The sequence below is a fragment of the Sapajus apella genome, unplaced genomic scaffold (genome assembly GCF_009761245.1).
Source record: "Sapajus apella isolate SASKATOON/1434 unplaced genomic scaffold, GSC_monkey_1.0 scaffold95, whole genome shotgun sequence".
Lineage (NCBI taxonomy): Eukaryota > Metazoa > Chordata > Mammalia > Primates > Cebidae > Sapajus > Sapajus apella.
In genome coordinates, this window is record NW_022437035.1 from 6,701,403 (window position 1) to 6,727,624 (window position 26,222).

A 26,222-nucleotide genomic window follows, 5' to 3' on the forward strand; every position below is an offset into this window, starting at 1 on the left:
TAGGGGCCGGGCGCGGTGGCTCACGCCTGTAATCCCAGCACTTTAGGAGGCCGAGACGGGCGGATCACGAGGTCAAGAGATCAAGACCATTCTGGCCAACATAGTGAAACCTCGTCTCTACTAAAATATAAAAAATTAGCTGGGCGTGGTGGCGCGCGTCTGTAGTCCCAGCTACTTGGGAGGCTGAGGTTGCAGTGAACGGAGGTCGCGCCACTGCACTCCAGCCTGGCGCCTGGCGACAAAACGAGACTCTGTCTCAAAAAAAAAAAAAAAAAAGGTCTAGGGCGGAGACTCCGCTTTTCTCCGCTCGTGCCGATGCTGCGGATCCGCGGACCACTTTGGAGAACCCTGTTCAGGGCGGTTCCTTTCACTACCAGAACGACACCGTAGCGTGGGAAGCGCGCAAAACGCGCAGCCTCCTGGGACTTGCAGTCCCTCCAAGCCGTTCATAGCTGCCGCTTATTCCTACGCGAGTGAGGAGCACCCAGGCCCACGCTCGGGCTGCAGGCTGAGGTGCTGGGGGAGAAGTACCTGTTTAGGCTCGGTGGCCACCGGCGGCGGCGGAGGCACCGCCTGCACGGGTCCGGCCGGCATGACTGCGACGCTCAGGGCTGCCAGTCCGCCTCGGTGTCGGTGAGGGGTGCCGCCTCAAGGCAGCCTCCCCGCTCAGACAGTACGACGAGCTCGCAAGATGGCGGCGACCGAGCGAGTTGTGACCGCGAAGGTGAGACTGACGCACTTCCGGGACCTCCCCCTCTCCGTGGCGCGCTTCCCATCCCTCCCCGCGGGCACCGCAGCTTTCGACGCCGTTGCCAAGGCAACGGCCTGGGCCAGGCTAGGGCTTTCCGGGGATCACAGGTGCCGCAGGCGCGCTGGATACAATTTCGGTAGCCGATCAGACACAGAGGCTAAAGCTGTGAAGCTGAAGGCAGGTGAGATGTTCTGCATCACCCGCCTGACCCTCGCTGCACTCACCTCGCGGCTCTTTTACTCCACAGGCCAGCGCCTCACTCCCTTCGACCCCGCCTCCCAAGAGCCCAGCTCACTCCCATTGGCCTTATTTAGGAGAGCCCGGGTCCCCTCAGGCTCGCCACCTCAGAGCCCCACTTCCCTACTCCCATAGTCTCCTCTTTGATTTCACATCCTCCAAGCCCCTCTTCCGAATCCTCCCTCCTTAATTCCCATTTCCCATGGGTCTGCCTTTTCTTGCTTTCACCCTCTGCCTTTCGTAGTCCCGCCCTCCAGCCCCCCTGGGGCCTCCCTCTCAAATCAAGGCGGCTGCTTTCTTTTACTTTTTTTCTAAGACGGGGTCTGGCTCTGTCGTCCAGGCTGGAGTGCACTGGCTCAATCTCGGCTCACTGCAACCTCTGCCTTCCGAGTTCAAGCTATTGTTCTGCCTCAGCCTCCCAAGTAGCCAGGACTACAGGCACCGACCACACCCAGCTAGTTTTTTTGTATTTTTAGTGGAGACGGGGTTTCACCATGTTGGTCAGGCTGGTATCGAACTCCTGACCTCAAATGATCCGCCCGCCTTGGCCTCCCAAAGTGCTGGGATTACAGGCGTGAGCCGCCACCGCAGGGCTGCTGCTTTAGGCTTCATCCCTCACTCTTAACAGGTAAGGCCCTGCAAGCTACCCGCACTCCCCGGAGGCCTACCTGGCACCCTGCCGGCTTCTCACCCTTTCCTGAGATTCCCCTCTCTCCTTCCTCCCCTCCCCAACTTCAGAAAGTGGGGACCTGGCTCCGAACCTGTGCCTGGACTTCAGTTTCCTCACCTGTGAAATGAGGGAGTGATAGGAAAGGTTGCTCTTTCAAGCCTTCTCCTTCCCCCACACACCATAGCTGTATGTCACTGTTGTTGTTGTTGTTTTTTTTTTTTTTTGAGATAGAGTCTCGCTCTGTTGCCCAGGCTGGAGTGCAGTGGCACAATCACTGCTCACTGCAACCTCCACTTCCCAAGTTCAAGTGATTCTCCTGTCTCAGCCTCCCAGGTAGCTGAGATTACAGGCGCTCACCACCACACCCAGCTAATTTGTGTATTTTTAGTAGAGACAGGGTTTCACCATATTGGCCAGGCTGGTCTTGAACTCCTGACCTTGTGGTCCACCCGCCTTGGCCTCGAAAAGTGCTGGGATTACAGGTGTGAACCACTGTGCCCGGCCTCAATGTTGTTATTAATGTAGAATAATGATAGCTAGGATGTACTGGTCACTTACTATGAGCCAATACACTTCACGTAGTACACTTATTCTTTATAGCAATATATTTACAAATGAGGATAGTGAAGTTTGAAGTTGGTAGAGTAGGAATGCAAGTTCAAGCCAGGCTTCTTACTCTACTAGTGCAGTTACTCTTTTGTCCTCACTCAGTCCCTTCAGTGTCCCCAGGGATCCAGGCAATTAACAGTGTCATGTTTGAGACTGACATTTGCCACATAGCTGGTTTTAGAGTTTTCCGTGTTTTCATGGTGGTGACTTTGAATCTCAGCAGTCCCCCTGGCTGGGAAGTAGACAATCTTTCAGTAGGGGTAGGGTACTAGTTCTGAGAGAGAGAAGGTGCTTGAATGTTGAACGGAAGTGTAGGAAAGGCTCCTTCTCTCTTCTCTGGGAGTCAAAAGTCCACCTTGAGCCCCAGGAAACTGAGGAGAGGCAGAGTTAGCTGCTGTAGCTTCGTACGGGCTCAATTACTGCTGTCACCTGTGTGGTCACAGCGACAGTGCAGTACTTGAGTCCTCCACTCAAGACCCAGGAATTACAGAGATTGCTTATGTCTTCACGTGACACGCACATAAGTACTTCTTTTTTTTTTTTTGAGACGGAGGTTCGCTCTTGTTGCCCAGGCTGGAGTGCAATGGTGCGATCTTGGCTCACTGCAACCTCTGCCTCCCTGGTTCAAGCAATTCTCTTGCTTCAGCCTTCCTAGTAGCTGGGATTACAGGCATGTGCCACCATGCCCAGCTAATTTTTTCTTTTGTATTTTTAGTACAGACGGGATTTTGCGATGTTGGTCAGGCTGGTCTTGAACTCCCAACCTCAGGTGATCCACTCACTTTGGTCTCCCAAAGTGCTGGGATAACTGGCATGAGCCACCGCACCCAGCACGTAAGTACTTAAACCATGCTTATATCTGCGTGACCTCAATTTTCAGAAGAAACAAGGTGAGGTAATTTACTGCTAATTATCTGAACCAAGATCTAGTGGGAGTTGATATCCAAGATGGCCTCATATGGCAGCTGTAGTTATTTGAAGATGAGCAGATCAGCGTTTCCTGGTGCCTTCACAAGCAAGCTTATGAATTCCAGGTGCTTTGCCACTTGAATACACTTCCTCCCAGGTTGGGGCTTCTTGATTGCTTTATTTCCTTCATGCCCATTCCAGGAAGGAAACCCAGAATACTTGCCTATGTTATTTTCCCTTTGTTTCTGCCTCCTTCCTTGGAGACACAAAATCTCTTGGGCAGCAATAGCTCATGAGAGGCAGTTGGCAAGACAACAGGAGTGCAGGATGTGGGCATGTGTGTTTTGAGTGTCATGAGGCAGACACATATCACTTGGGTGATATCCCACGGGTCAGACTGGCACACACAAGCTTACCCCTTGCAGAGACCCTCAGATATCGTTGGTAATTCCTGGAGGACAGGGCTTCCTCTGCCCTGCTGTGTTCCTGGTCTTGACACAGTGCCTCCTGGCATGGAGCAGATGCTCAGTCCTCATTTGCTGATTGCACACACAGCATCTGACCCTCTGCGCCATCCAGTACAATAGCTACCAGCCGACGTGGCTTTTGAACTTTGAAATGGTTAGTAGAGGAGAAAAAGTAATATATTTTCCTCATCCATCACAGGTTTAATAAAAGACAGATTAAGGTGGCTCACGCCTATAATCCCAGCACTTTGAGAGGCCAAGGCTGGAGGATCACTTGAGGCCAGGAGGCCAAGACCAGCCTGGGCAACACAGCAAGTCTCTGTCTTTACAAAAAATAAAAAAAATTAGCCAGGTGTGGTGGCACCCACCTGTACTCCTACCTACTCAGGAGGCTGAGGTGGGAGGATCACTTGAGCCCAGGAGTTTGAAGTTACAGTGAGCTATGATAGCACCACTGCACTCCAGCCTGAGCAACAAAGTGAGACCCTGACTCTAATAAATAAGAGAAATAAAATTTAAAAACATATTAACAAGAGAAAAGGATACGAATGTATTTAATAAAAGTTTTTCCTGACATGGAAACCTTCAGAAATGAAAACCCAAAGAAACAAGGAGATCTGTGTTTTTTGGGTTTTTGTTTTGTTTTGTTTTTCTGTTTTTTTGAGACAGAGTCTCGCTCTGTACCCCACGCTGCAGTGCAGTGGCACGATCTTGGCTCACTGCAACCTCCGCTTCCTGGGTCCTGGTTCAAGTAATTCTCCTGCCTCAGCCTGCCGAGTAGCTGGGATTACAGGCGCGCACCACCATGCCCAGCTAATTTTTATATTTTTAGTAGAGACGAGGTTTCACCATGTTTGCCAGGCTGGCCTTGAACTCCTGACCTCATGATCCTCCTGTCTCACCCTCCCAAAGTGCTGGGATTACAGGCGTGAGCCACCGCGCCCAGCCTGGAGATCTGTGTTTTCATGGATAGTCATTCAGAATTATGATTGGTGGACCAAAAGGTATGATCTAGCCAGACACGGTGGCTCACGCCTGTAATCCTAGCACTTTGGGAGGCCAAGTTGGGTGGATCACCTGAGGTCAGGAGTTGGAGACCAGCCTGGCCAATATGGTGAAACCCCGTCTCTACTAAAAATACAAAAATTAGCTGGGCATGGTGGTGTGTCCCTGTAGTCCCAGCTCCTCGGGACTACAGGAATGGTCTGACAAGAAAATTGCTTGAACCCAGGAGGCAGAGGTTATAGTGAGCCGAACAGGAGAATTATTTGAACCCTGGAGGCAGAGATTGCACCACTGCACTCCAGCCTGGGTGACAGTGTGAGACTCTGTCTCAAAAAAAAAAAAAAAAAGAAAAGAAAAGATACGATCTAACAGTAATAAATGAGGGAGGGAATGGATCTAGCAAGGGCTGTTTTCTCAGATTCTTCTTGGTATCCCTGTGTGACATTTCTTCCCATCTGGGTATAGGGCAGCATACCTGTCACATGAGGGTCTTCAGGGTAGAAGGAAGGGAGAGGTTACAGACTGACCTTCCTGGTGGTCTGCTTTAGGGAGGAAGGATGAGGGGAAGATGAGGGTGGCCTTCCTGCTTCTGCAGTTTTTTGCATTTCCAAGGTGCCATATTTTTGGGTACCATTTCCTGTAGCCCATCAGTGGCTAGTAGAAATACCTAAAATCCCATGTGTGGCTTGTGTTATATTTCTCCTGGACACTGCTACTCTGGAAGTAGCATGGCCTGAGGACAGAGCAGAGATTGTGGACTCAGAATCTCAGCTTCCTGAGTGACCTCGGGCAAGCTCCCTAACTTTTCAGAGCCTCAGTTTCCTCCTCTGTAGAAATGAGGGAGATTGAGGGAAGTGGTACACAGTAGGTTCTTCAGTCGAAGCCAGCACTATCGAAGAATGCCCTCTGCTCAGGCTGGAGGCAGGCAGGTGTCCAGAGGTGGCTTTTCGTCCACAGGCCAAAGGGAGTACTGAGACATTGTGGCCAGCATGACGTGATCCAATAGAGTTTGGTCCAGGTCTCTGGAGCTGAAGGTGTTCAGAAGATTGGAGAGGGTAGGCCTGTGACCCAGCTGGAAACTGCTGCAGTGGTCTAGGCAGGAGATGACAGTGGCCTGGTGTGGCCCAACACTCCCCATCACGCTGTAGCTGTAACTCTCTATTTCAGTTGTGTGTACCCTGTTCCAGGATTCACTCTGGGAGGAAAGGACAGCAGGCATATTCTTGTTCATAGCTGAACCCACCCAGCCTTTAGCACGGGACCTGACACATATAAGCCCTCAGGAAGGACTTGTGGAGTGATGGACTCTGCAGTATGTGCTCGGGGTAGGGGGACTGAGAAGCTGGTGAGGCCACTCAGAACCAGGTTCTAAAGGCCTTGTGTCACGTGGGGCTGGGAAACAAACTTCTCCCAGGGTCTGGGGTAGACTTTCAGCCTACCCACGGTTTCAGGGAGTTTCCTCCAGCAGCAGCCACACGGCTCTAGCTGGCAGGGCTCCTCTGTGCTCGCCCTAGGAGCTGTGAGGATGTCACACCTGCTGGGCAGCCAGGCCTGCATGGACAGCCTGCGCAACGACCTCACCGACCTGCAGGGTGCCATCGTAGACGTCTTCTCCCACGCTGGGCCCGTGCGCTTCCCCTCCTGGAAGTTCCCTGATCGCGTGGCCTGTGACATTGACATGGTGGCCCTGCTGGAGCACTATGACCATGTTCCAGGTGACCCTGAGTTCACACAGCTGTCCCATGCTGTGCTGCTGGAGCTGGTCATCGACAGGTGAGGGCCTTGACCAAACCTGGTCATCTCAGGATGCTGGTACCTGCCCCTGAAACCAGTGGCAGCTGCAGAAGCCCCTCCAGAGGCGGGGGTGATGTTGGTAACACAGTTACCATTGAACCTGTCGGAGCCACATCGGCTTCGGACTTTCAAAGTGGTCAAGTACTTTTATCATGTATCTTGTGTTGTGTGCTGTGCTATGCCGTGTTAGGCTAGCCTAGCCTAGCCTGTCCACCTCAGGCAGTTGATTTCTACTCCATTGGTTTCTGTTGCACCACAGCTGTGACCTGGGCCTCTCAGCCACTCCCAGCTGCCTCCTCAGGGTTTCTGTGTCCGGGACACCATAGTTGCTTCTCACAGTTTCCATCCCAGGCTCTCTTTCCTGTTGTCCTGTGGGTTGTGCTGTTCCCTCTGCATATCACAAGGCCAGACACAGGATGCGTTTTTCCAAATCATAACCCTCTGGGAAGAGCCTCGTGGATTCTCCTGCAGCCCCATCACTTCTAAAGTTAACATGGTTGGCTGGGCACGGTGGCTCACGCCTGTAATCTCAGTGCTTTGGGAGGCCAAGGCAGCCGGATCACTTGAGGTCAGGAGTTCAAGACCACCCTGGCCAACATAGTGAAACCTTGTCTCTACTAATAATACAAAAATTAGCTGGGCATGGTGGTGCGTGCCTGTAATTCCAGCTACTCAGGAGGCTGAGGCAGGAGAATCACTTGAACGTGGGAGGCAGAGGTTGTAGTGAGCTGAGATCACACCAATGCCCTCCAGCCTGGGTAATGGAGTAGATTCTGTCTCAAAAAAACACAACAAACAAAAAAAATGACATGGTGTGTTGGGCATGGTGGCTAACACCTGTAATCCCAGCATTTTGGGAGGCCGATTGGGAGGATCATTTGAGAGTTCGAGTCTAGCCTGAGCAACAAAGGGAGACCCCATCACTATAAAAATAGTTTTAAAATTAGCTGGGTGTGTTGGTGCATGCCTTTTTTTTTTTTTTTTTTTTTTTTGAGACAAGAGTTTTACTCTTGTTGCCCAGGCTAGAGTGCAGTGGCACGAACTTGGCTCACTGCAACCTCTCCCTCCTGGGTTAAAGAGATTTTCCTGCCTCAGCCTCCCCAGTAGTTGGGATTACAGGTGCCTGCCACCACTCCTGGCTAATTTTTTGTATTTTTAGTAGCGACAGGGTTACACCATGTTGACCAGGCTGGTCTTGAACTCCTGACCTCAGGTGATCCACCTACCTTGGCCTCCCAGAGTGCTGGGATTACAGGCGTGAACCACTGTGCCCAGCCGTTGTGTGCCTATTGTCCCAGCCACTTGGGAAGCTACTAAAAATATAAAAATGAGCTGGGCATGGTGGTGCACGCCTGTAGTCCCAGCTACTCAGGAGGCTGAGGCAGGAGAATTGTTTGAACTTGGGAATTGGAGGTTGCAACGAGCTGAGATTGTACCGCTGCACTCTAGCCTGGGCAACAAAGCAAGACTCTGTCTCAAAAAAAAAAAAACAAACCCAACATAAAACCAACCTTAAAGCCCTGAAGGCCAGACAGGTGATAGAAAATGTGAGAGGGACTTCAGTCTCCAGTGGTTTCAGGATGAACTGCTCAGGGACAGAGAAGCCACTCTGAGGCCAGGAGGAGCCCTTGGTACAAAAGCACCATCTGTAACCTCTGAGTGGCTGAATGATGAGCACAGAACACACCTCCTTTCCTCCATGACTTTATGCATTACACTGTCCCTCTGCTAGGAATGCCCTGCCCATCTGTCATGGCTAGGTTTACCCACCCCCTTCTCCGTGAAGCTGTCGCTGACATGCCCTCTGCCCTGCCTGACCCCTCTGCCTACCTCTGTCTGAGTTAAAGCCTCCTCTGGGCTCCTGTGTGTATAAGTAATTCCTGGCAGAGGCTGCTGGGTGAGACCTAGACCAGCCTGTGAACCCTGGAGTCTGGGGCCCTGGCCTCCACCACATGGTGTAGCACTGAGCTGCTCAGTTCATGGCAGGGATGGGATCACGGCTAAGGCTGCAGACAGCAGCACCGCAGTCTCCCACTGCTAGGGTCGGTCCGTCTGGGCAGACGGATTGCCCTGTCAGGGTCATGATGTGTCCTCTTTTCAGGTGCTTCTCCCTTCCCTGGTGTTGCCTGGCACCATGGCAAGTGCTGTTGTCCATGTTTGCAGAGGAGGACACATTGGTCAAAGAGGGGCAGAGCCTGGAGGCGGTTGGCACCTCCTCCCCCAGGCCCTTTCTACCCAAGGCCCCACAGGGTTTGGGAAGAGTCCGCTGCACCTGCAACAAGCTAATTTCACTTATCTTCCTGGTGCGTGTTGTCAACACAATACTTCTTTAAAATAGCTCGGTTCCCATGCAAATGCAAACTTAGCTTTTTATTATAATATTGTGTTTTCTTATAATTCACACCTGACTCTAATTTTGAACTTAGAGGTTAGGACAGAGACCTAGCTGTCGTGACGCAGGTCCCCACTGTTGCAGAAGCAGCTCACCCTGCAGAAGCCCTTGACTAGCCTCAGGAGACTGTGCACACACTGCACTCTGCCTTATCAACCTATGGCTGTGGGCAAGCTCCTCCCCTCTCCTGGTCTCAGCTCTGTCATCTGTCAGAGGCTCTGGGTCACTGGATGCAGGGCAGCTGTTCACCCAGCACTTTTCAAGGACTCAGGGTACAACTGAGGTAAGGCTAGGCTCGGCTTCACAGTGAGCCCTGGTCCAGTGGAGAAGAGCCAGGCAGAAGTGCCACCCAGGAGACCCAGCAGAAGCTCCCAAGCAGAGATTAAGGCCAGGGATGACTTCCTGGAGGAAGCAGCCCCTGGGTTAGGTTTGAAGCTGGCCCAGCAGAGCGTATTCTGAGACTCTCCAAGTCCCTGATGTCTGGGCCAGTTCCCCAGAGCCAGGGCTGCAGTTGTATGGTCTGAGGGTACATTGGCACCAGCCAGGGCCCCAGCAATCTGGCATTTCTGCCCACAGGCTCCTGCTACTGCTTCAAAGCTGCATGAGCTACTTGGAGAACCTTGGCTCAGAGCAGATGATGCCCCCCACGCGGGCTGCGGGACCCTGCATGTCCGTGGGGCTCACGGTGCGGCGCTTCTGGGACAGCCTGCTGAGGCTGGGCATGCTCCACCAGCAGGCGCTCCCCCAGGTAGGTCCCAGCCTCTGTCTCCCTACTGTGGTGGCCTTCACACCTCGCCACCACTCTGGCTTCCTAGCCTACCACCGTGTGCACCGCAGCCTTCACTGGCCTCCACCACCCTCCCAATCAAGGCCCACACAGTGTGGCAGTTAAGAATTCAGGCCTTGGGTGGTCATGCCTTGCTCTCTGGCTCTGATGTCCCTGTGGGACTTTGGAAAAATCCTGCGTCCTCTGAACCTCAGTTTCTTAATCTGAGGTTCAGACAGCGGAGGTCATGTGAGCCCCGTTTGTTACGGGCTATCCCATAATCCACACAGGCACCCACTGGGGAAGGGCCACTGTCACCATGATGGGGAAGAAACTAAAACTGAGAGTGGCTATGGTGACATGAAAGCAGGCACATCCACTAAGCAAGAGCCCAGTAACCAGCAGCTGCGACCATCACCATCGCCCTCCCAACGCCATGCATACAATCAGATCAAGCCTGGAGTTTGGGGTATGGGCCTTAGAGAGGAGGCCTGGGTGTGGTAAGTTAAGTCAGAGAAAAAGAGGGAGAAAGTTCTCTCTTATTTACATTGGTGTCAGAAAACATCTGAGGGTCTGAGTGTCAGGTAAGGCTGTCACACTGTCACAGAACATGCCCAGGGAACCAGTCGCCTCCCTCCATTTTCTCTCACCTGGTTTCCCTTTTCTTTTTCTGAACACAGAAAGGGGCAAACCAAAGGGAGACCCCTACCTCCAAGCCCACTGCCAAGGACGAGCCAGCCAGGAGCCCTGAATGTCTGACTGCCAAGTTCATCAAACCCTCCTCCCCAATGCCAGGCTTGCCCCAGACCTGCCAAGACCCAGAGAGCATCCCCGTCAGACCCTCCCTGCAGTGTCCAGCCACGGCCTCCAAGAACACCAGGAGTGTTTACTCCCAGACCATTGAGACGGCCCTGGTGCCCTGTGACGCGTGTGCCAGCGTCCAGGGAAGCCTGTCGAAGGTGGGCAAGGTGGTCATCAGCCTGTGTCAGAGCCAGAACTTACCCTCGTCCTTAGGCCAGTTCCAGCAACTGGTGCAGGACAGCATGGGGCTCAGGCCACTGCCAGCTGCCACAGTGGGCCGCTGGGCAGCAGAGCAGAGCAAAGACCTGATGCGCCTCAGTAAGCATGTGGAGGCCCTCAGGGCCCAGCTGGCAGAGGCTGAGGAGCGGAAGGATGGCCTGAGGAAGCAGGTGTGCAAGCTGGAGCAGGCGCTGAAACAGGAACAGGGGGCACGGCGGCGACAGGCGGAGGAGAATGAGCAGTGCCTGGCTGAGTGGGAGCATGACAAGCAGCAGCTGCTCGAAGGTCTGTGCCCCAGAGGCTGGACGCCTGGTGCCCAGGGGCTCTGCCACAGCCTTTGCAGGGGTGCATGAGACAGGGATTTCAGGGCAAGTGGTTTGTGTGGAGGAAACCCAGGCTGGGGCACAGGCAAGAGGCAGGGAAGGGAGGGCAGCAAGGAAGCGTGTGTTCATCCGGCGTTGACACTGCAAGCTCAGTCCCGCTGGGGCCACCAGGAGCCGGGCTAGGATGCTTGCCCAGACTCGTCCCTCAGTCGGGGAGGGAGCTGGGGTAGGTATCCACTTGCACTGTCAATCATTGAGGGCTACTTCCAGAGAGTTATTCCCCTGGCACTTCCAGCCAAGCAGAGCAGCCTCTCTGGTTTTGGCAAAAGCCATCAGAGACTCAGTTCCTGGCACTAGAAGTTGGCCAGTGCCTACTGATATGAGGTCTGAGGGATTTGCCCTTTCTGAGCCTCACGGTTGCCTCCATGTATGATACCAAGGCCCAGAGAGGTGCAGACACATGGCAGCCAGCCCATGAGAAGCAGGGTGGACGAGGGCCCAGCCCCCTCCACCAACTCCCCAGAACTCCTCCCACAACCACAGGCGGCTCCTCTGCAGGCAATGGGCTGCCTCCATTGCACAGGGCACACTGGGCATGAAGGTCACCGGCCAGGCCCATGGGACCCTCTGAAGGGCCTCTCTCTTGGCTGCCATAGAAACAAGTGACCTAAAGACAAAGATGGCCACCTTGGAGAGGGAACTGAAACAGCAGCAGGAGTCCACGCAGGCTGTGGGTAAGGAGCCCCGTCCTAGGCCCCCATGCCACATCTCAAGCTAGTCGTGTGGCTGGATGAGCATCGTCTGTCTCTGTCCCCTGAGCATCCAGGGCAAAGATGAAGGGAACCAGCCACAGGAGGGTGGGCCTGGCCAACCACCCTGCTGGGCAGTGGCCAAGCTGGGGTGCCACCTCCCACCCAGAAAGCACCTTCTGTTTTCTAGACCCACCTCAGGCAGGGTCTAGATCCCATTTTGTGGCTGAGGACTCTGAGGCCCAGAGATGTGATCTCCCGCTTGGGTCCCGTCCGGGGTCTGAGGTACTACAGCACTCCCCTGTCCTACCCCATCCCACACCTGCTCAATGCTGCAGAGGCAAAGGCCCAGCAGCTGCAGGAGGAAGGCGAGTGCAGGGCGGCGGCGGAGAGGCAGGTGCAGCATCTGGAGGAGCAGGTGCAGCTGCTGGTGGGGCAGCTGGAGGGCGCCAGCCAGCAGATCTGCTGGGCCAGCAAGGAGCTGGACAAGGAGAAGGCCCGTGTCGACAGCATGGTCCGCCACCAGGAGGTGAGGCCAGGGCCCTCACCAGCCTGGGAACCCACAGCATAGGCTGCAGGGAGACAGGGCTGTGCTGGCAGGGAATAGGGGCTCATCTGTTTGGGCATCTGCTCCCCGAGATACCTCCAGGTGTGGGGTTGATTCACCCTCACAGAGAGTCTGCCCTGAGCCAGGCACTGGGGAACAGTGACCTAGGGACAGGTACTCCCTAATGAGGCCTCACTCTGGAGGAGTGCCCCACAGGGAAAGATGAGCAGATATGCCACACTCTCCTGCCAGATGGCTAAGGGGTGCAGGGGGGCATGACCACATCAGCTATCAGCCAGTGGAAGGATAGGGCAGGCAGAGGGTGAGCCAGGGCCCCGGGCACAGCTGTGTTCTGGGCAGTGGGGCCTTGCGGGAGTCCTCAGAAGCATGGTTGAGGGAATAGGTGACCTGTTGCCCAGTGAAGGGGGCAGGTCTGGGGCTTCCCTGGCTGGGCTACCCTCAGAAGCTCAGCAAGAGCCAGGGAGTTCAGCTGAGAGTCCCCAGGGTCAGGCATGGGCCCAGGACAGGGGAAGCTCTGTGTGCCCTGCAAACCGTCACAGCCCCGTGTATCAGGTGTCTGCTGTGACCCAGCCACTGGCTTCTGGCTCCACAGCCTCTGATGCTTACTCCTTGCTACAGCAGGAGGCAGATACTCTTGTCACCCCTACTTTACGAATGAGGAAATGCAGCCTTACTGAGGTTAAGGAAGTTGCCCAAGGTCACATGCTAGCGAAAGGTGGAGCCAGGGCTCGGAGCAGACCGGCGCTAGTTCTTCCTGCTTTCCCTTCAGTGGGCATTAGGAAGTGTGGGCTTCAGTGGTGGGGGGTGATGTGACACTGGAGACCCAAGGAGAAGAAAAACTTAGTTCCCAGAATTCCTCTCCACGTGGGGTCTACGTGTGACTGGAAGGAAGTGGGGGTGAGACCCCCAGAGCCAGCCAACTGTGTTCCAAGGGCCAGGGTCTTTAAGTTGGGGGTCTTGGCCTTGACCAGATGTGCATCTGCCTGCTGCCGGCTTCCCCCCACCCCTGCCCTTCCACATGTGTGACCAGCATTCCCTAGACACACATGAGGGAGCAGGGATGGGAGTAGTAGATGCTGTAGCCTCCTTAGTTCCATGTGGCTGGGCCTACCCTGTGGGTCTCACAGCCTCCCTGCTTGTCCATTCCTGCTTAGTCCCTGCAGGCCAAGCAGCGAGCCCTGCTAAAGCAGCTGGACAGCCTGGACCAGGAGCGTGAGGAGCTGCGGGGCAGCCTGGATGAGGCCGAGGCCCAGCGGGCCAGTGTGGAAGAGCAGCTGCAGAGCGAGCGAGAGCAGGGGCAGTGCCAGCTCCAGGCCCAGCAGGTGAGGGTGGGTGTCTTCCCTTTTGCCAGAGAAGCTTCTGGTCAGCTGAGTGCCAGCAGGCCTGTCTTGTGTCTTGGGGGTAGGGATGGTGCCCCAGGGGTCCTCAGTGCCATGTGGCTCACTCAGGAGCCAGGCCTGAGCCTCTTCTGCCCCAGGAGCTGCTGCAGAGCCTGCAGAGAGAGAAGCAAGGCCTGGAGCAGGTGACTACAGACTTGCGGCTGACCATCCTGGAGCTGGAGCGGGAGCTGGTAGAGCTGAGGGAGCGGGAGCGGCTGCTGGTGGCCTTCCCAGACCTGCACCAGCCCACCGAGACCCAGATCCATGGTAGGGGACTGGGGATGGTGCCAAGGGCATGCCAGGGCTCAGGACCGGCAGCTGAGGGCTCGTGGGCAGGACACTGGGGTCTGCAGCTCCCAAGCCTATAGCAAGGGTGGTAAAGCCAGGCGGCCAGCAGTGCAGCCCTGTGGACCCACCACAGTATGCAAGCACTTCATGCATTATCCACTCTGTGCAGACAGGGACGTGAAAGTCTAATAGTGATGTGACTGCCTCTAGTCACGACAGCCAAATCCAGACATAGGTGGTTGTGCCTGCAGCCCATGCTCTTCACCACGTCACATGCCAGTCCTCGCTCAACTTGCCTGTGTCCCCCTTCTTGGTCCTTGGAATGGGTCCCCAAACCACACCATGGGACTAGTTCCACTGACAGCCCCCAGCTGCCTGCTGTCCTGGACCCTATGGCACAGAAGTGCTAGGTACCCATCTTGGCACAGGATTGGATATCAGGTGACCTGGGTTCTCCCAGCCCCTCCAGCCCCCTAAAGTGCTGGGGCGAATCCATTCACAGAGCTGGCAGGAAGATCTGCTGCAATTTAGCTGCCATAAGACGTCATCCAGGCCCTTCTGTCCCCTTCTCACCCACTCTGTGAGGCAGGTCATAGCCCCTTTTTACAAAGCAGGAAACTGAACCAGAAGGGGCAGCAATTCTCCCAGGCTCATGGAGCCAGAAGGAAGCATCCATCACAAAAGCAGGGGAGAGAGCAGCCTTGCCGAATTCCTGCCATTCCCACCCTTGAGCTGGCTGTGACCTTGGACAGCTCATTTTGTCTCTGGCCTGTCTGAAACGGGGCCTAGGAAGAAATTCACTCTTCTGCTTATTTGCCAAGTCTTTTGAGAGCTCTAGGCCCCACCCAGCTCTGAAATTTTATATAATAGTCATCTTCCCAGCAGGTAGGGGGACAGGGAGGTGGGAACAAGGCTTCAGGAAAAGGAAGGTGAGATGGGAGGCCTGGTATACTAATAGCTCCCTTGGGCCAGGTGCCAGGCCACCCACCCAAGCTGCTATGCCTCCCTCCTAAGGTCCTGTCCCACTGGGCACAGGAGGCAGATCGAGCAGGGTGGAGTCCCAGATACCATGTCCCATAGACTCTGGCAACGTCACAGATCACATGGAGAGGCAAGTGCAGGCCAACGACATCCGCATCCGGGTCCTACAGGAGGAGAACGGGCGGCTCCAATCAATGCTGTCCAAAATCCGGGAAGTGGCCCAGCAGGGTGGCCTCAAGGTAGGCCTGAGAGGGCAGGCCCTTGGGGAACAGGAGGAAGCCCCTACCCAGCAGAGGTCTTCAGACTCTGCCCCAGGAACTTATGGGAGCCCACCTCATTGCACGAGGCCTTAGGCTGTGCTTTTGTGAAACATTTTTCACATTTCTAGAAGGCGTGAGGATGTTTAGGATCCAGTGCCTTCCAATCCCATATCCTCTATAGCCCTTCATGCCTTTAAGTGCAACAAGAAGCCTTGTCAGGCCAGGCGTGGCGGCTCATGCCTGTAATCCCAACGATTTGAGAGGCCAAGGCAGGCAGATCACTTGAGCCCAGGAGTTTGAGACCAGCCTGGACAACATAGTGAGACCCTGTTTCTACAAAAAAAAAAAAAAAAAAAAGCCATGCCAGAAAGAAACCTCCCCACACTTGCTGTCTGCCTGAGGTTTTGCAGCTGAGAATAGGCCCTAGAAGGCTTCCTAGGCCCCGCCCCAGGTGGAAGGGCTTGTGGGTATGCGTTCAGGCCTTCCTTCGTCATCCCTGATTACAACACCCTCTCTGTACAGTGGGGAGGGGACTCCTGGGCCCTTCTAAGACCGGCTTTTTTTTTTTTTTTTTTTTTTTTTTTGCAGCTGATCCGACAGGACCAGCTCTTGTCCCTTTCCAGCAAGGGAACTCCGGGAGCAACACCGCCAGTCCAGACCCAGAGCACATCCCCAGGGTGAGTGAGGCTTTACCAGAGGCAGGGCAGGTAGGTGGAGCATCCCCCCCACTCACAGAGGATCTTGGATCTGGTTTTCCTTCAGGCCCCTGGGCAGACAGCACCTTCCTGGCAGCAGGATGGACAGGACCCTGCCCAGCCAGCCCCGCACCTCTCCACCTCAGCAGCCCCGCACATCCCCACCTCAGCAGCCCCGCACCTCTCCACCTCAGCAGCCCCGCACATCCCCACCTCAGCAGCCCCGCACCTCTCCACCTCTGCAGCCCCGCACCTCTCCACCTCAGCAGCCCCGCACCTCTCCACCTCAGCAGCCCCGCACCTCTCCACCTCGGCAGCCCCACGCATCCCCACCTCAGCAGCCCTGCAGCCAGCCCAGCAAGTCCTTGCTGGAGGATGTGACCCACTCGGCCACCTCTACCCAGAGCCCCATCAGGGCCTTGGTCAGGCTGAAGAGGAGACTGTCACCTGGCTGGGGCCAGGCCGGCTCTGCACACCAGCCCCAGGAGCGGCCCATGTAGCCTGTGGTAGGGCTGGGGCTAGATGGCAGGTGGCTGGCAGCTCCCACTGTAATAAAGGCCCAGCCAATCGCCCACAGCAATCTTGGCCTCACAGTACGGCTGAGCTGGGGAAAGAGTCCTTCCTTCCCTGTCCTGGGCAGGGGCCACTGAGTCCCCAGCCATGTAGGTCATCAGCCAGCAGAGTCCTAGCCCTATTGGCCCTCAGTAAAAGGGGCCTTCCTGCTTCCCTCCTGACAGAGACTGTGGGATAGGAGAGTACACCCAGGGCAGAGAAAGCTCCTAGGACCTGGCCCAGGTGAAGGGCCGTCTTTCTATCCCCAGAGCAAGGGCCCAGGGGTGAACCTGGGCTCAGTGTCTTGCACAGACTCAGATGGGTGTCAGGTGAAGGTGGACAGAGGAAGGGCCATTGAGGACTTCTGAGGCAGGCAGAGGGGAGCGATGCCTTCAGCCTCCCACCCTGGCTCTGGACCTGCACTGGTTACATTAAGGACCCACGAGGTAAGCCTCCTTTCACTGAGGAACTCCTCTCCTTTAGGAAATGGTGCCCATCATGAAGGTTTCTCCAACTTCTGGAGGTCAGAGTCCAGGAGGCCACTGAAGGCAGGGCAAGGCCTCCCTCAAGCAGAGGACATCCTCCCAGCCCTGGCTGTCCCGTGCCTGTCCCTTGCCCCCCTCCCCAGCCCAGGATGCCATGCAGCCGAGCATCTGGGGCTCCCGTTTTCCTCATGAAGCCACCAGTCTGCCCTGAGCCACTTGCCTGTGAAGGACGGTCTCCAAAAACTTGCTGAGGCCTTCTCAGTGTGCACGCTCCCAGGTGCCTGAAGCATTTTTCCTTGGTGAAGAGGCCGTCAGAGCACCTCAGTTCACAGAGGAGGGTCAAGAGGGTCCATGGTCAGCCTAATTTCCTGCTTCTGAGGGGCCCAGGCACCCCCCTCACAGGGGAGCACCAGCCCTCAGCACCCTGAGCCAGGAGGCCTGTGGCCAAGTCCAGGGGAACGACCTCACAGCTGAGCAACTCTCTCAGGCCGCCACCAATTTCATACCCGTGTATTCATTAGCTCCCAGTTCTGGAGGTTAGAAGTCTAGGTTCCGTGTGGCCGGGTTTTCTGCTAAGGGTCCCAGAAGGTTGAAATCGAGGCATCTACCAGGCTGTGTTCCTTTCTGCTGGCTCTGGGGAAGAATCCACTTTCAAGCTCATTCCACTTGGTGGCAGAATTCCGATCCTTGTGGCCATGGGACTGAGGTCCCCATCTCCTTACTGGCTGCTGTAGGCCAGCTCCTGCCTCACCACCTAGAGGCTGCCCACTTTCCTTGCCATGGGGCTCCCTCCATCTTCGAGTCAGCAACAAAGAATTTCTTAGGCACCGAATCCCCCACATGCTTTAAATCCCTGACTTCCTCCTCTTGTACCAGGAGAAAACAACTTTTAATGGGCTCATGTGGTTAGGCCAAGGCCCACTCAGTACTTTCCCTTTCTTCAGGTCAATTTGCCGTACCACATAACCCAACCATGAGCATAAAATCCCTTAGTCACAGTTCCAGAGATTAGATTAATACAGGGCATGTTCATGGTGGGTTGGCAGTGGGAATCTTGGGGGCCATCTTAGAATTCCATTTACCACAGGCAGTAGAACCTAAGGTGACTTTTTAAATCTTAAAACACCCGTACACATTTTACATCTTATGTTAAAATATAGCCATGTTTATTTTACTATTAAACCTTCCCTACCCCAACTCTTTTAAAAAAAAAATGGATGCCCCTTATTGATGCACCACATTGATCCTGTGAGTTGAGTGTCCCGGTCAGCAGCACAAAGCTGCAGCCAAGGAGTCCAGGACAGGATGGTTTCTAAGGCCTCTGGTCCTAGCTAGGCCCAGGAAGGGAGCCAGGCTGGACAGGCAGCAGGACCCGTGGCTCCCGGCACCCAAGGACCAAGGGCAACAGGCAGACAGCCTTGACAAAGACATATCCCAGAAAATGGTCAGGCCAGGGTATCCCAAGGCCAGACAGCTCTTCCCTCAACCCACCCTCCAATAAATAAGCACGCAGCCTGGCCACTGCAGTCTCAGCCCCCAGGGATTCCCTGAGAGGCCACAGGGAGCTCCCCGAACCCTGGGGACAGCCGCACTGGCCCCATATTCTCTTTTCCTATTAACCTGGGAGCTGCCTGTGAGGAGGGCAGACTCTCGTCCCAGGATTACAGAGAAGGTCCCAAAGTGACCTCTTCCTTGACTGACGGGTCCCGGCCCTAGATCCTCAGTCTGAAGCTGTGGGGCTCTCCTTCCCAGTGTGGACATGGTGGGGCCCTCATCCTTCCACCCACTGGGCCTGCTATCCCGTCCGTCCTGCTGTCCCATCCTGTCCTGTCCTGGGAACCCAGGCTGAGGACCGAGGTGCAGGCAGGAAGGGTCCGTCCCCATGTGCAGCGTCCAGCAGGGCAGTTAATCGTCGGAGTAGCGGTTCCCTGCAGGGGAGGGGAAGAACAAGGGAGGGAGGCATCAGGTGAGGAGCAGGTGGAGTAGGCCGAGGGCCCCCACCCCTGGTGCTTACCCAGGACGTTGAATTTGCACAATGGGCAGGTCTGCTGCAGCATCAGCCAGGGGTCCACACAGTCTCGGTGAAACTCGTGCTTACAGGGCAGCACTCGGAGCCACTACAGAGGTTGGGGAGGAAGGGCTCAGGCCATCGAAGCAGGACTCCACATGGGGTGCCTGGTCCCATGCCCCTCGCCTCAGCTGGGGAACTGAAACCTCATGGCTTCCCCACACCCCCAAATTCTGCTCTATAGCCCTGGCGGCTGGAAGAAGGGACTGTTAGGGGTAGTTCCAGGGTCTCGGGAATAAGGTGGGAGGCATCACAGGTGAGCTGATGGCTGCTGGTCTCTACCCGGGGCACTAGCCTGCTTGTTGCAGAAGTAGTCCAGGCACACAGCACAGGTCTCAGCACCCAGCTCTGGGAGGCCCTGTGCTGCCCTGCTCAGCCGGCAGCGCCGTGTCTTGAGGGATGCCAGTCTCCGCACCACGCGGCGCTTGAACAGGTCCACCTGTGGGTAGAGAACAGGCACGGTCTCACAGGCCCAGGGGCTCATGGCACTGGGGCTCCCTGGGGCTGGCTCCCACCTGGCCTCCGAGCTCCCGCTGGCTCTGCCGCGATGCCTGCCGCTGGGCCTGGACCACGAGGCCTGTGCACAGGAGCATGGCCACCAGCAGGATGGCATTCCACAGCTGCTGCAGGGGCTTCTGCGGAGGGAAGCAGTCATCAGGGACATGGGGCCGCCCCCACATGCTTCCCTCAGGAACATCCACCCCCAGGAGCACCAGGGAGCAGGCAGGTGAAGGGTGCTGAAGACCACTGTGTCCCTGCAGTCCCTGGCTTCCTCTTCTGAAGGCTCCATTCCTCCCCGTGTGCTCCTCAGGGTCCGCTGCTGCTGCTCTCGCTCTGCCCTACACGTCTCCCCATCCAGCTCCAAGGACAGCCACGTCCATTCCCAGCCCAGGGCTGTCCTGGGCAACAAACCTGATGTTTTACACTCACAGAAGCCTCTATCTGGTAGCCTCAGAGACTCCCCAACCCAGCACCCAGCAAACCAGCACCCAGCCTGGGACCCACTCACTCTCCCACCTGCATCCTCCTGCACTTCCTCCTGGTCGGCTTTCTCAGGCCCTGCCATCACCCACTCACCCATCCAGGCTGAGTATTCACACCCCCCCAGTACGGGAGGGAGCCAGCCCCCAAGGCCTGTTGCTTTGTTCTCCTGGGGGGGTCTCTCACACCCTCCTTGCCACCATTTACCACCCACAGCCAGAGGGCTCTCCCCTGCACCCCAGGCCCCGCAGCTCCCCTGCCTGAGCTCCTTCCCTGGAGTGTCATCTGCCTCCTCTCAGCGTTCTGTGCTGCCGGCTCCCTCCTGTGTCTGTGCCTTTCCACACTGTTCCTGTCTTGAAAATCCTTTTCCACCTCGCCCCTTTCCTCGGCTACTGCCTCTACTTGCTCTAGAAGCTCCCTGATCTCTATGGCTGGGCAAATACCCCCGCCCAACCTACCGCTGCCCAGCCCTCCCCACACCTGCTCTACCCAGCGTTCCCTTGCAACTGCCCTTGGTCTGTGCGCTCCCATCAGTGGGAGGCAGCCGCAGCTGATGTGCTCACCACTCTCACCCAGTGCCTCCCGCCGGCTTTGTGGAATGAGTGAATTTGGAAAAGAAGCATGACTGAGAGGACACTTTAAAACCTGGGGGCCCTGGGCAGCCTCACAGTGACTCAGGGAACCACAATGACCTTGACTCAACTCAAGATGTGGTGTGGCTGCTGGGCTTAGAATACTCAACAGCTGGATCAGGAGATGGTGCTGCGGAGTAAGCAAAACACGGCACGACCCTCCGAGGTGCGCCTCTGCACAGGGTCTGCGTATGTGTGTGACTAATACACTCGTTCACTTCAAAGCTCTCTCTTCCTGACCAATGCCGAAGTTCATCTACTGCCATGTGGGGAAGAGGGGCTGAGAGACGGCCTGATGTGAAGAGGCCACTGCTCTAGACAAGCCTGAGTGCTGCTCACGCCACGAGCCGTTCCTCTGTCCAGAGTGGAGGTGTTCTGGGGGCCCTCACTGGGAAGCATCTGTGAGCCCCAGCTTGCCTTTCCATCCTGCCCCTTCTTTCCTCCAGCTGCAGCTGGGAGTGCCACCTGTTCTAGGAAGTTGTCCCCAAGCCCTAGGCTGAGTGCCTTTATTATGCCTTAGAGGGTCCTGGGCCCACCACCAACTCTGCTCACCCCAGCAGAGTGACAGCATGTCTCTGGCCTATCTGCCCTCCAGATTAGGCGCCCATGAGCCCAGGGCTGGAGCAGCCCACGTTGGCCAACACCTGCTGGGGGCTGTACCAGAAGACTGGGGCATCACTGCCTGGCAGAGAAGTGACTCGAAATACTTGTGGACAGAAAACCCTTGATGCCAAAGGTTAGAAATCCAGGGATGATAAAACACAGCCCTGGCCATCAGGAGACAAAGTGACGCTCCCCTGAGCCCCATGCCAGAACTGAGTGGCCATGACAGCGTAAGCCTCAGAGCAGCCAGCTGGGTGGGCTGAAGGTACGGCTAGCCTGAAGCTCTGGTGCAGGCCAGAGACCCAACCTGTCCAGGCTCATGCGGAGACCCAGCCTGCCCAGGCTCAGTGCATGCTGGGGAGCCCTATGTGCGCCAGGTTCAGTGCATCCTGGAGAACACAGCTTGAGCTCCAGGTGAAGATGGAAGGCAGGATGGGGTTTGGCATCAGAGCAGTAAGGACTGTTCATTAGCCAGGCATGGTGGCTCATGCCTGTTATCCCAGCACTTTGGGAGGCCACGGTGGGAGAATTGCCCAAGCTCAGGAGTTCGAGACCAGTCTGGGCAACAAAGTGGAACCCCATCTCTACAAAAAATATAAAAATTAGCAAGACATCATGGCATGTGCTTGTAGTCCCAGCTACTTAGGGGGCTGAGGTGGGAGGGTCCCTTGAACCCAGGAGGTCGAGGCTGCCGTGAGCCAGGATGGTGCCACTGCTGTTCATCAGACCTTCCTGATACATGGGTGCTACTGCTCTGGAATCTCAGAGGCTAGAGGGATGGTGACTGGGCCCTGGGGTCAGGACTGAGAGCCTGATGCCCATCAGGCCAGCCACTGAGATGCCTACCCCAACCACCCTTCAGACACCTCAGCTGCTTTGACCACCCAATACTTGGGTTGGGACCACCTTGACCCTGGCCTGTAGCCTGGCCAAGCTGCTCAGCTCTGCTCTCTGGAGCAGCCAGAGCAACCTGCAGACTGTGCACAGCCCCACCTCAGGCCTCTCGCTGATGCCTGCTCTGTCCAGAGGCCTGTGTGGGCCACCCATGACGGGGATACGCAGTGTACCGTCCCTGTTCGCAAAGGGACACGAGGCCACAGCGGAGAAACTCCCAGCCTGAGATCAGTCAGCTAAGGTTTCTGAACCAGGATTTGACCCCAAGATCGCCCATCTTGAAGCTGCCCTGCACGGTCCACATTGGCCAAACGCCTGCTGGAGGCTGCACACCAGGAGACCGAGACGTGACTGTGGGACTCAAGAAATGCTTGTGGACCGAATACCCCCGAATGGCCTGACGCCAAGTGTTGGAAATCCAGAGACGATAAAACACCGTCCTGGCTGTTGGGACAGTGATGTGCCCCATCACATGCAGGATAGGCTGTCCTGAGAAGCCCAGGAAAGGCCTGACCACGCCTTGCTGTGATACAGAAGAGGGAGAGAGGGGACTTCAAGCTGGGGTGCGAGGGAGGCTTTCCAAAGAAGGGTGGCAGGGTGAGCTGTGAAGGTTCTAGCTAGACTAGGACATGTGGACACGGAGAGAAAGGTTGTCCATGTCTACAGCTAGGCATAGACAAGGCCCAGTGGCAGAAGGCCAGGGTATGTGTGGTCACTGGCACAGGGTAGCCAGAGCATAGGAAACAGGGCTAGAAAAACAGAGCGAGTGAGTAATGCAGAGCTGTGAAAGCCAAGTGAAGGGGCCTGAACTTTATTCTACAGGCAGTGGAATAAGGCTTCCCAATGCTGCAGGAGAACACCAGGACAGCAGCTAACATGCACTGCACGTGACCTGGCCCAGGCGCCCCACTAAGCGCTCACCTCACCATGTCTCTGAACACTCACGGCATTCCTGTGGGCTGGGAGAGGCTGTCCCTGCCACCAAGGCGGGGAGAAGCCATAGGATTTGCAAGACAAGGCGATGTATGCGGCCCCATGAGCTTCCTCTCCCCAGGCCCCTTGTAATCTGCTAGCACCCACCTGCTCCTGTGCACGACTGCCTCCCAAGCAGACCAAGTCCTGCCATCCTCCATAGCCATCCTTGGAGAGGCCACAGGTGGTCCACAAGGTCAGCTTCCACTCAATATTGGCAGACAGGGACTCTCCGCTGGTAATTTCAGCCGTGGCCTGGGTCCTCCTGGGAGAGAAAGTCACCAGGGCCAGATGGAAGGACTCTTGGAAGGCCCAGATCCACCCACCCCAGCTCTGCAGGAAAAGGATACCTAAGAATGTCACCCCCGTAGGCCTTCCACTTTGCTCCAGCCCTCTGCCCTCTATTGGTTTTTCCAGCTTTCACACCAGCAAGGCCAGGAAGCCTGCAAGCCCAGGGAGCCCACCTTCCTCCTTGCTGGGGCCAGTCCCCTCTGCCCACAGAGCCACCTCCTTGCTTCAAGCTCCAGGCTCTGGAACCTTCTTCCCATCCCCTCACCCATTTTTCAGCCTGGAGTGGACAGTCTTTTTTTTTTTTTTTTTTTTAAATTTGAGACAGAGTCTCCCTTTGTTACCCAGGCTGGAGTGCAGTGGCACAATCACAGCTCACTGCAGCCTCTGCCTCCCGGGCTTCAGTGATCCTCCCACGTCAGCCTGCTGATAAGCTGGGACTACAGGCATGTGCCACCATGCCCAGCTAATTTTTGTATTTTTTGTAGAGACGGAGTTTTGCCATGTTGCCCAGGCTGGTCTCAAACTCCTGGACTTGAGCGATACTCCGGCCTCAGCTTACCAAAGTGCTGCAGGGATGAGCCACCATTACCAGCACAGAGGGCAGTCTTAAAGCTAACAGGTGGGCCGAGCCCTGCCAGGCCCAGCCACAGTGGCAGCAGGGGCAGCAACAGCAGCAGTGGCAACGGGGGCTCACACCTGTAATCCCAGCACTTTGGAAGGCCAAGGCAGGTGGATCACCTGAGGTCAGGAGTTCGAGAGCAGCCTTGCCAAAATGGTGAAACCACGTCTTTCTACTAAAAATGCAAAAAATTAGCTGGGTGTGGTGGTGGGTGCCTGTGACCTCAGCTACTTGGGAGGCTGAGGCAGGAGAATCACTTGAACCTGGGAGGCAGAGGTTCCAGTGAGCCAAGACTGTGCCATTGCACTCCAGCTCTGGCAACAAAAGCGAAACTCTGTCTCAAAAAAAAACCCAAAAATGGCTGGGCGCAGTGCCTCACACCTGTAATCCCAGCACTCTGGGAGTCTGAGGCGGGCAGATCACGAGGAGGTCAGGAGTTTGAGACCAGTCTAGCCAACATAGTGAAACCCCATCTCTACTAAACAAACAAACAAAATAGTCGGGCATAGTGGTGTACACCTGTAATCCCAGCTACTCAGGAGGCTGAGGCAGGAGAATTTCATGAACCAGGGAGGCAGAGGTTGCAGTGAGCTGAGATTGTGCCATTGCACTCCAGCCTGGGGACAGAGCGAGACTCTGTCTCAAAAAGAAAACAAACAAAAATCTAACAGGTAAGACCCTAGTCCCAAGCCCTGCCCAGCCCGTGGGAGAGCCAGGGGGCGCTCTGTGCCCAGGCCCAGGCCTCTGAAATCTAAATGCCAACTCACTGCAGCAGTGCATCCAGCAGCTTGGTGACATTGGAGGAATAATGGAGGACGATCACTGGCCTGAGCAGAAGCTGGGATATGTCCAGCTGCGGGGAGACAGGGAGGTCAGCAGGCCTGGGTCCCCCTTTCCCCAGCTTGCTTACCCTCACGGCCTGGTCTGATTTACCTCTCGGACCACGTTGTGGTTCAGGATGAGGAGAAGCAGGGCAGAGGCCCCCAGGAAGAGGGCCCGCCGCATCTGCAGAGGGACAGAAGGCGAGAAGCTAGCATATACTCTGCCTGCACACCTGTCTCACCACCTGCAGCCCCAGCTGCTCTTGGCCTCCCGCCCTGCAGTGAGCAAAACTCTGGAGACTAGCCATAGCTCCTTGAGGTCAAAGGCGGAAACTGCTTCTTCCTACCTCCCGTCAAGATGCGGGGTTCCTTCCCAGTCCTAGCAGGGCAGTCCCCGAGTCCCCACAGTGGCCGCCAGCAGCAACTCCCCCACCCCATACTCTCAGAGCTGGTCAAGCTTCCCAACCTCTCTCTGGCCTCTCCTCACCTTCCTGCTTCGAGGCCATACTGACTCCATTCTTCAAACTGGGGTGACCTGACCCATGCACGCCCAGGGCTTCTCTGCAAGCTCGTTAAGGGCCTACCTAAAGAGGGCCTGGCTCTAGCGGATGCCTTGGAATCCTTTCCTCCAGCCCCTCTCCCCCATAGACCTCCCCTGCACCTGCTGGACCAGGGCCTTGGGATAGGCCTGCGGGCCACTGCCCTTATTCTCCTGGTGGAACTGGGCCGCCTGCTCCTTGCCCACGTATGCCACTGCAATCCAGCCTTCCACCGGCGCCTCCTGCTCGGCATCCACGATGTCCATCTGCGTGGCAAGGGGCCATGAGCAGAGAGAGGTCGGGTGTGGGGGAGGAGGGAGCCGGGGTCGTCACACTGGATGCAAGGCCAGAGTTCGGAGCGCATCTGGCTCTGGGAAACCTGAATGCTGGGGGCTGGGCAGCCTGGGGAGGGGCGCTGGACTGCCAGCGCTCGGTGGAGGATGAAGGTCGGTTCTGGGTGCGGGGTCTATAGGGCGGGTCGGGAGAGGGGTTTAGTGATGCGGCCAGATGGCTCAGCAGCGCTCACCAGCAGCAGGCGACCGCCCAGCAGGGGCGCCGTGTCGGCTTCGGGGCCGATCCTGACGCCCTCCAGGACCAGAGCGTCCTGGCGCGGCAGCCTCACGTCCACCCGCACGGCGCGGGCTCCGCCCCGCCCCGCCCCGGCCGCGGGCTCGCTGCCGTCCGCCGCGGCCCCTGGCCCCGCCAGGCCCAGCCACAGCGGCAGCAGGGGCAGCAGCAGCAGCAGCGGCGACGGGGGCGGCGGCGGAGGCGGCGGCGGCGATCTCAGCGCGGGGCGAGCGGCGGGACCCATGGCCGGACCAGGCGGGCTGGCGCAACAGGGGGGCCGAGGGTCCCGGGCGCGGGGGGATCGGAGGGAGCGAGGCCGCGGCCGGACGGGGCGG

General features: G+C 56.5%; 3 protein-coding genes across 16 annotated transcripts in view; 1 reads left to right on the top strand and 2 right to left on the bottom strand.

The window, feature by feature from the left end:
• The window catches only part of SF3A1 (splicing factor 3a subunit 1), a 24,577-nt gene extending 23,833 nt beyond the window's left edge, over positions 1 to 744 (bottom strand). For both annotated transcript variants that reach the window (XM_032256866.1, XM_032256865.1), the window contains exon 1: positions 532 to 744. In XM_032256866.1, the coding sequence (XP_032112757.1) occupies positions 532 to 594 (63 nt within the window). In that variant the 5' untranslated portion in view covers positions 595 to 744. The remainder of the gene's footprint in view (positions 1 to 531) is intronic.
• CCDC157 (coiled-coil domain containing 157) lies at positions 611 to 18,082 on the top strand. 10 transcript variants are annotated; one of them, XM_032256868.1, is made up of 11 exons: positions 611 to 724; positions 6,163 to 6,421; positions 9,411 to 9,582; positions 10,281 to 10,905; positions 11,600 to 11,677; positions 12,031 to 12,221; positions 13,415 to 13,588; positions 13,738 to 13,906; positions 14,942 to 15,147; positions 15,757 to 15,845; positions 15,931 to 18,082. In XM_032256868.1, the coding sequence occupies exons 2-11, from the start codon at positions 6,174 to 6,176 to the stop codon at positions 16,361 to 16,363; spliced, it is 2,385 nt and encodes a 794-aa protein (XP_032112759.1). In that variant the 5' UTR covers positions 611 to 724; positions 6,163 to 6,173; the 3' UTR covers positions 16,364 to 18,082. The 10 variants fall into 10 exon arrangements, with proteins under 10 accessions (XP_032112759.1, XP_032112767.1, XP_032112758.1 ...); XM_032256867.1 differs by lacking the exon at positions 611 to 724 and adding an exon at positions 804 to 932; XM_032256872.1 differs by lacking the exons at positions 611 to 724; positions 6,163 to 6,421 and adding an exon at positions 805 to 932.
• Positions 18,045 to 26,222, bottom strand: RNF215 (ring finger protein 215). 4 transcript variants are annotated; one of them, XM_032256879.1, is made up of 9 exons: positions 25,847 to 26,222; positions 25,443 to 25,586; positions 24,894 to 24,965; positions 24,728 to 24,813; positions 23,159 to 23,315; positions 19,484 to 19,603; positions 19,264 to 19,407; positions 18,915 to 19,017; positions 18,045 to 18,828 (listed from the first exon to the last, which is right to left on the bottom strand). In XM_032256879.1, exons 1-9 carry the CDS (start codon positions 26,129 to 26,131, stop codon positions 18,806 to 18,808), a joined length of 1,134 nt encoding a protein of 377 aa, XP_032112770.1. In that variant the 5' UTR covers positions 26,132 to 26,222; the 3' UTR covers positions 18,045 to 18,805. The 4 variants fall into 4 exon arrangements, 3 of the variants coding, with proteins under 3 accessions (XP_032112770.1, XP_032112768.1, XP_032112771.1); XR_004262297.1 differs by having other exon boundaries at positions 18,733 to 18,828; positions 19,251 to 19,407; positions 25,847 to 26,216; XM_032256877.1 differs by having other exon boundaries at positions 18,045 to 19,017; positions 25,847 to 26,216.

What these genes read in the sequence shown, in the direction of transcription:
- CCDC157 (XM_032256868.1), top strand. Translation starts at nt 6,174, where the DNA reads ATGTCACACCTGCTGGGCAGCCAGGCCTGCATGGACAGCCTGCGCAAC. An exon ending in CTGGAGCTGGTCATCGACAG is followed by an intron (nt 6,422 to 9,410) that starts GTGAGGGCCTTG and finishes TTCTGCCCACAG; the next exon opens with GCTCCTGCTACTGCTTCAAA. An exon ending in CCCAGCAGGGTGGCCTCAAG is followed by an intron (nt 15,148 to 15,756) that starts GTAGGCCTGAGA and finishes TTTTTTTTGCAG; the next exon opens with CTGATCCGACAGGACCAGCT.
- RNF215 (XM_032256877.1), bottom strand. Translation starts at nt 26,131, where the DNA reads ATGGGTCCCGCCGCTCGCCCCGCGCTGAGATCGCCGCCGCCGCCTCCG. An exon ending in CTGCTGGATGCACTGCTGCA is followed by an intron (nt 23,316 to 24,727) that starts GTGAGTTGGCAT and finishes TTTCTCTCCCAG; the next exon opens with GAGGACCCAGGCCACGGCTG. An exon ending in ACTACTTCTGCAACAAGCAG is followed by an intron (nt 19,018 to 19,263) that starts GCTAGTGCCCCG and finishes CAACCTCTGTAG; the next exon opens with TGGCTCCGAGTGCTGCCCTG.